Source organism: Vigna umbellata, chromosome 7, assembly GCF_029865625.1.
Source record: "Vigna umbellata cultivar VRB3 chromosome 7, Vumbellata_1.0, whole genome shotgun sequence".
NCBI lineage: Eukaryota > Viridiplantae > Streptophyta > Magnoliopsida > Fabales > Fabaceae > Vigna > Vigna umbellata.
The window spans coordinates 18,239,235-18,246,496 of NC_142171.1; the positions used below are offsets into that span (position 1 = coordinate 18,239,235).

Genomic DNA, 7,262 nt, shown 5'->3' on the forward strand with positions numbered 1-7,262 from the left:
TAAATACAGATCACCTACCTCATTACCTCAAACCTGTATTTAAGTGACCACCAATTCACTTATTTGATTGTCTAGTCTCGAGGGTGACTCACACAGATCTAAGCTTGATTGTCCAATCTGTGGCTGACCGGACGGTCATATAGTACACAAGACCCCAAGCCTAAGCTCGAAATGACTAGCGAATGGGTTTGAAATTTGTTAAATGGCTTTTGCCTTCCATGCAAACTAGGGTTTCTTTAGCCACCTATATATTTTATGTGCATTTAGACCGCTTGACGCATCAACAATATTCGCTTCGACGTGTTTGAAAATATGACCATTGGGAGAGGTGTGTGTGGTGCTTCGAATCTCGAACATGTAAAAATTCAAAAGGTCAGATGCCTTTATCCATTGGATCTAACTTGATCTAATGACTAAGGACGACTCACAGGTGGGGCCTTTGCTTCTATAAATAGGGGTGTGCCTCGCTTGCCATTTTCATCTTTGCTATTGTACTTTCTGTTGCAGATCGATCGTTCCTCATATTTTAGGTAATAATGTTGAACGTCAACTTGTCTTCATTCAAGGAATCTTTAGGAAGGGGTGGTCAAGGGTATGCAAAAGATGCTTCTTCATCATCGATGTCACTGTCAATCGCTTCACGCATTTTGGGATCAATCGAGCGGGACGACGATTTGGTCGGTAGCATGACTGTTGTAGATAACAATAAGATCACTAGCTTCGAGAGCATTGCAGTTCGTTTTTTGTTGGATGTCCACACAAAAAATGAGGAAGTGTGATAATTACTTATTATTCACACTTATTAAAACCCCTTCTTTGTCTTGATTCATGTGTTTTGTGTTAAAATTCAATGAAAAGATGCAAAATTTGTACATTAGTGTTATAGAGATAGAGAATTATCTAGTTTTGGTTAATTTTGAAGGAAAGTGGAAGATTGAAGCTTGTTAAATTATTTTTGCCAAAAGTTGCTCGCCTAGCGAGTCCTCTCACTACAAAAAAGAAGGGCATTACCGAAGGCCATAAGCCCTCGGAAATAGCCAGAAGCCGTCGGAAAAGGGTATTTACAGACGGCTTATCGACGGCCAAAGAGCCCTCAGTAAATCCCTTGTCGCTAACATTTACCGAAGGCTTTTGCCCTTCGGTAATTACCGAGGGCCAAAAGCCTTCGGTAATTACCGAGGGCCAAAAGCCTTCGGTAAAAATCAGGCAGGATTAAAGAATAAAGAATCAATGAACTACATTTAAAATCTCTAGCAAATTGTAATGTAGCTGGTAATGCGATGAACTCTATAATTTCCTTTCAAGTTAAATCATATTCCGGAACATATATCTTGAAGAAGGTAATAATGAATGTAATCTTTTGTCATTCAACAAAGAATAAAGTATGATTCTTATATTCCAATACATATATCTCCAGAAGAAAAAAGGCTACAAATTATAAAATCTAACTATAAATAGAAAGCTCTTATGAATCGTCATTTACATTCTTGGCAATCTTCAAAAGAAACCTTATTAAGATAATTCATTTGCATGATGACACATATAGCCACAACTAACATAAAAAACCATGTCTCTGGGTAGATCAACTGATTTTTCCCTTCAAAAGTTAACTTCAAAGAAGTCCCGAGGGCCTTAACACTCATCACCTGTAAAATTATAGCAATCCAACGTAGATCAGCCTCAGTATTATTGTAGTGAAAAGCAAACATTTTTCAGTAAGTATTATTATAGAAATAATTATGCAAGTAAAAAATATATAAAAACCGTATGGAAGCTGAAAGTCTATTTATGAAATTCATTACTAGAACACAGTAGTGAATAGTAAAGACCATATTACTTTGAACATGAAATCATGTTCCTCGGATTATATACTATGAAGTGTAGATCAATCATCAAACATAAGATTTAACAGGAGAGAAAACATTTAATTTACTTACAGAGAGGGAACCCATCAATGAACAAATGCCAGTATAAACTAGCACATTTGTATGCCCACATTTTGGTGCAAAATTGAAGACCAGAATGAATACCAATACTATTACTAAGCCCCCATATGCCAGAAAAGCTGCAAGCACGGAGAAGACCTTGTAATGAAGGAGCTACTATGAATAACATTATACTAATTCAGAGTATGAATGTTTTGGTCTTACATCATATTTATATTACCATAACTCACTTTGGTTATATTCTTTTTTGTTTCAATTTACTCTTCATTAAGAAAAAAGTGATAATTAATGTTAACCTTGCTAGTGAAGCCTTATATTGTGATCAATGGCAAGTCTTCCTTTGTTTTAACTAATTAACCTATAAATCATACTAAATATTCAGGGAGTTTCAATCAATTCATTTGATATGAAAAACGAGAGCTTTCCATTAATTTATGCTGGAAATGCACCAAACATCAATGGTGGATACAATAGTTCCATATCTAGGTACCAAAATCTAATCTTTCTCTCTGGTAACAATTTTACAATTACATTTAGTGAGTCTTATTTCTTTATCCTTACACCATGACTACTTAGGTTTTGCATCAACCATTCCTTAGACGAGAATTTGGTGAAGGGGAAAATTGTTTTGTGTGATGGTCTTAAAGAATCTTCATCTCTGGGATTGGTGTCTGGAGCAGCTGGTGTTTTATTGAGAAGTGCAGTGCCAGAAGATGTGACTTCTATCTATGCATTGCCAACGGTTCAACTTGGCCTTAGAAACGGGGCACTCATACATTCTTACATAAATCTAACAAGGTATATTTTTACTACACACATCCCATCACTTAAGAATCACAGGAGCAATTTTCATTCGTGTATACATATGACTAATTTATATTATATTAACTGCATACTATACAGTAATCCCACTGCTACTATATTTAAGAGTAATGAAGGTAAAGACTCAGTAGCCCCTTACATAGCTTCATTCTCATCTAGAGGACCAAATGCAATCACTCCAAACATTCTAAAGGTAATATACATATCAATTTGTATTTTCAAAGAAACAGTTTGCTTATTCTAACCATTTCTTGATTTTGCAGCCTGATTTAGCTGCTCCAGGGGTTGAGATTTTAGCTGCATGGTCTCCAATTTCTCCTGTTTCTGATGTAAGAGGAGATAACAAAATTGCAAACTACAGTGTAGTGTCTGGAACTTCAATGGCATGCCACTGAAGATAAAACTACACTGTACATTAAACCATACAGAAACAGGTTCTGCAAGAAATCAGATGAAGAAAAAATGACCATGACAAACAAATATTTGCATCTAGCTAATAATAAAGCATGTAAAACATGAAATCTGGGTTCCACTACCTAATGTAAAACGAGTCAGTTGATCCTAACTTACCAGATTCAAAAAATTTATTAAAAATAAAATCCAATTAACTCCAGACAATTAATTGATAAAATCAAAACCAATTATTAATACAAGACAAAAGGTAAGAGAAAATCTAGAATCTAGCAGCCCCGTCCTGCCATGTTAAAAAACAAAGTTTTAAGCATAAAAACAAAATTAAAACAACACTGAAAGCTTACTTGTGATCATTCCCACCCACCAGAGTGGCTCCAAGAGATAATAATACCCACCAAAACCTGCAAAATGGCAAAGAAAACAAAATCATGTATAACCAAATACAAGCTTCCAAATAGAAATTCTAATTGTTAAAGGAAAAATAAGAAAAATAAGAAATTCCCTGACCAGCCCTGACACCAGAAGCTGCTGCAGCTCTTCTGAGACCTTGCTTCTTAAGGATGAAACTTGCCCCAATGAACCCACTTGACACCAAAGCCAGTATGAGACCTTTCAGATTCTCCTTGGACAGACCCATCACGATTAACCGAACTAAAATTAGGATTGGTCATCAATAACACTCTTCAACAATTATAACACACACACATTAACCGAACTAAAATTCTATACTCTCTCCGATGGTCATCTCGAACTCCAATCAAAATTGGAGTTTCATTCTCATAATTATTACAGTGAAGCTAGTTGATCAGAGCGGAATTCTGGTCTAATTTAGCACTTAAAAAGAGATGCAAGACAAAGAAAAGAAACGACAGAGCACCACCGTATAGCAAAGGCGCTTGAGCACCTCGAGGCTCCCTCCAAATCTCCGCCACCACGCCGTCACCTTCGTCTTCCTCCTCCTGTGCCGCCTCTTCCTCAAGGCAAAGTCTGCACAACAGGCACGACGCGTGGAGGTCGAGTCACGGCGTGATGCAACCAGCATGGTAAAGGTGTTTGCAGGGCAACTATTTGGCCTCGGCGTCAAAGAGGGAAATTTGGTCTTTGCACACAGCGAAGAAAACGAAGCCGTTGGGGTCGAGCGCGAAAAGGACCGAGGGTGTGACGTTGACGGAGGGGAAAGGGTGGCGTTTGGCGGGGAGGGGCTTCGGGGAGAGGAGTAAGAGCGCGTCCTGGAAAATGAGGTCAAAGAGGGGTGATTCGGCATCGTTTTGGGAGAAGGAAGAGTCCATTAGTTCGAGGAAGGAGGTGTGGCAATGGGGACAGAGGAGAGGCGAGGGAAGGAGTGTGAGGGACACGCTCATATCGCATTCGTGGCACCAGTAGGTCTTCGCTTTTGGCTCCGCTGTCGTCGCCATTGGAGGTGTTTCCCTCTGCAAATGATTGTGAACTTAACAGGGAGGCACCCTCTGCGATTGCACGAACCCGCTCCACCACCGGAAATGCTCGCGCTCTTCACACCACCGTTATGCAACAGAAGATGGAAGGGACCGATGATGCGCAAAGAAAAGGGAATCAAACGAAGGAGGAGATATTTGAGGGTACCCTCACATGCCCTCGAATTTCAATTTTGGGGGAAGAGAAGAGAGAAATTAGGGGGAAAGAGAACTGCTGAAATTGAAAATGAGTGAGGGAATAGCCAAAATTTAGGTGAAGTAATCGTGCCTAATACCGAAGCCTCGTATCTGCCGATAAATCACAAGCAGCGCAAATTACCGAAGGACACTTGACCTTCGGTAATTATCTGTCGGTAATAAGCGCTTTTCTTGTAGTGTCTCAACTCGTCAATGAGAGCCCGACGCTAGCCCTGCCAAGAAGAGCTTGTAGCCTAGCGAGCTAAGCTACCTAATTTGTCAAAATAAGTACCTCTCGCCTAGTTAAAGCATTGAATGTTGGCAAAAGAAGGGGCTTTTGGACATGGCAATGAGACAGAGGCAAGAAGACTGGGTTGAGGCACTTCTAGAGCTCAATGTTTCATCTTCCTTCATCCTTTTCATCTTTCAATCCATTCTGTGTTCTAGAATGTATAGGAGTAGCTAAAATCCATTTCATTAAGGTTTGATGTAATGTACCTAAACTTTTTGTAACTTTTTCTCTACAATAGAATATCTTTATTCTATATTCATGTGTTCCATCTCTTGTTTTCACTTGCATGATGGGATATATGCTATTATGTTGGTATCTAATCATTGAAAAATCTTTTGGAACCTAGATTAGGATAAAACAACCAAGACGCTTGGTTCTAGCATAGACAAAGACTCTTAGACATTCTTGACTTCTTTTCTTAATGAAAATCTTGTGTTTGAATATATAAGAGACTAGTATTTTCACATGAATATTTAGAACTTATTTCTAAGGGGTTAAAGTTTTTTTTTTACTTATTATGTGAATGTGTGAAGATGTTAGAGATATATTCCATGGTTGAGTGATTAGAGTTTTGATCATTAAATTCAATCCCTTATAACTGTTATTTTTAGTAATTTTCACGTGTTTGTAATACATTTGAATTAGCACCATTTATATTGCTTAAACTAATAAGTAACCATAATTACTTAAGGAAACGTAAGTAACCATAATTACATGTTTTAAAATTTATTTAACATTTACTGTAAAAATTTGGAATTAACATTTTTATTAGTATATTTGTTGCTAAATTTGATTAATTAATAATTTTATCTACGAAATTTGTCACTAAATTTGCCATGATATATATTTTATCTATTCTTAAGAAATTTTTCACTAAATTTGTCACAATATATATTTTATCTATTTGTAAATTTATTTCATCAATAAATAAAATATGTATTGTTGAAGAATTTTTATTAATAAAATGGTCAATAATTAAAATTTTGAAATCAGTTCATAAAATCCTTTCGTAATATAAAATGGTTATAATTAAAAGTGATGTAAGTACTTTTAATTTTTAGTTATTGATATTTTATTATTTTTAATTTTAATTTTAATTAATTAATTCCCTAAATTTTATTTATAAAATTTATTTTAATTATAAGAAAATATTTATTATAAATTTATTTTATTTTATTCTATTTTTTCATCATTAACTATTGATATTATATAACTTTTGTGTTAATTAATTAATTAATTCATTTAAATTTTATTGATAAAATAAATTTTAATTATAGAAAAACGTTTATTCCAAAAAAAATTTCTTTTATAGTATAATATTTTTAAACCATTAATTTAGAAGTGGAAATAAGTGTTAATAAAATATAATTAATTAATTAGCTCTATGAATTGACCGTCACTGATGTATGTCAATTATAGGAATTGAGTTAATTAATTTAGTACAACAAGTAATAGAATATAAATAATTAATGGTGAGAGAATTTTGGGATAAATGTTTCCTATAACTAAAATTTTTGGGATAAATGTTTCCTATAATTAAAATTTTGGGATAAATGTTTTCTAATAACTCAGGTCAAATACAAAAAATAAAAGACATTTTTATTCTTTAACATTATGCCATTGTTTTGCAGCTTGTGTATATATATAACAGATTGAAGATCAGAAAAAGAACATGACAATTTACAATGTCTATGTTATTGAAAATCGTTGTGATGTTGTGTATGCTGACATTGGCATGGGCATGGGTAGTAGATCCAGTTAGTGTGGAAATTACGAATAGTTTAGAGGGACATGAAACTATAAATGTTCACTGCAAATCAAAAGATGATGATCTTGGATTTCACCTTCTCCCTATTGGCCAAAGCTACAAATTTAGTTTTGGAGCTAACTATTTCGGGGGAACACTATTCTTTTGTTCGGTTCATTGGGGAAATGGTCCTTTGTTGCATTTTGATGCATATGATCAATATAGGGATTACAAAATATGTGTAAACTGCCATTGGTATATTATGAAAGATGGACCATGTAGGTACGAATCTGACATTCTCATGTGCTATAAATGGAATTGATGTGCTTCATTTTAATTGTCTACGCTTTTATAAAGACAAATAATAAGCCTACACTTCTATCTTATTTTATACCTCCACTTACATTTTT

General features: G+C 35.0%; 1 protein-coding gene across 1 annotated transcript; it reads right to left on the reverse strand.

Moving 5' to 3' along the window:
- Positions 1–1,475: 1,475 nt before the first annotated feature.
- Positions 1,476–4,446, reverse strand: LOC148195288 (putative magnesium transporter NIPA3). Its single transcript, XM_088093823.1, has 5 exons — positions 4,063–4,446; positions 3,690–3,804; positions 3,527–3,583; positions 1,938–2,065; positions 1,476–1,646 (listed from the first exon to the last, which is right to left on the reverse strand). Exons 1-5 carry the CDS (start codon positions 4,444–4,446, stop codon positions 1,476–1,478), a joined length of 855 nt encoding a protein of 284 aa, XP_087949949.1.
- Between the last annotated feature and the right edge of the window lie 2,816 nt (positions 4,447–7,262).

Coding starts and splice junctions, on each gene's coding strand:
- LOC148195288 (XM_088093823.1), bottom strand. CDS start 4,446: ATGCCGAATCACCCCTCTTTGACCTCATTTTCCAGGACGCGCTCTTAC. Junction 3,805..4,062: donor TCAAGCGCCTTTGCTATACG/GTGGTGCTCTGT, acceptor GGTCTGTCCAAG/GAGAATCTGAAAGGTCTCAT. Junction 2,066..3,526: donor GTGGGTGGGAATGATCACAA/GTAAGCTTTCAG, acceptor CCGTGCTTGCAG/CTTTTCTGGCATATGGGGGC.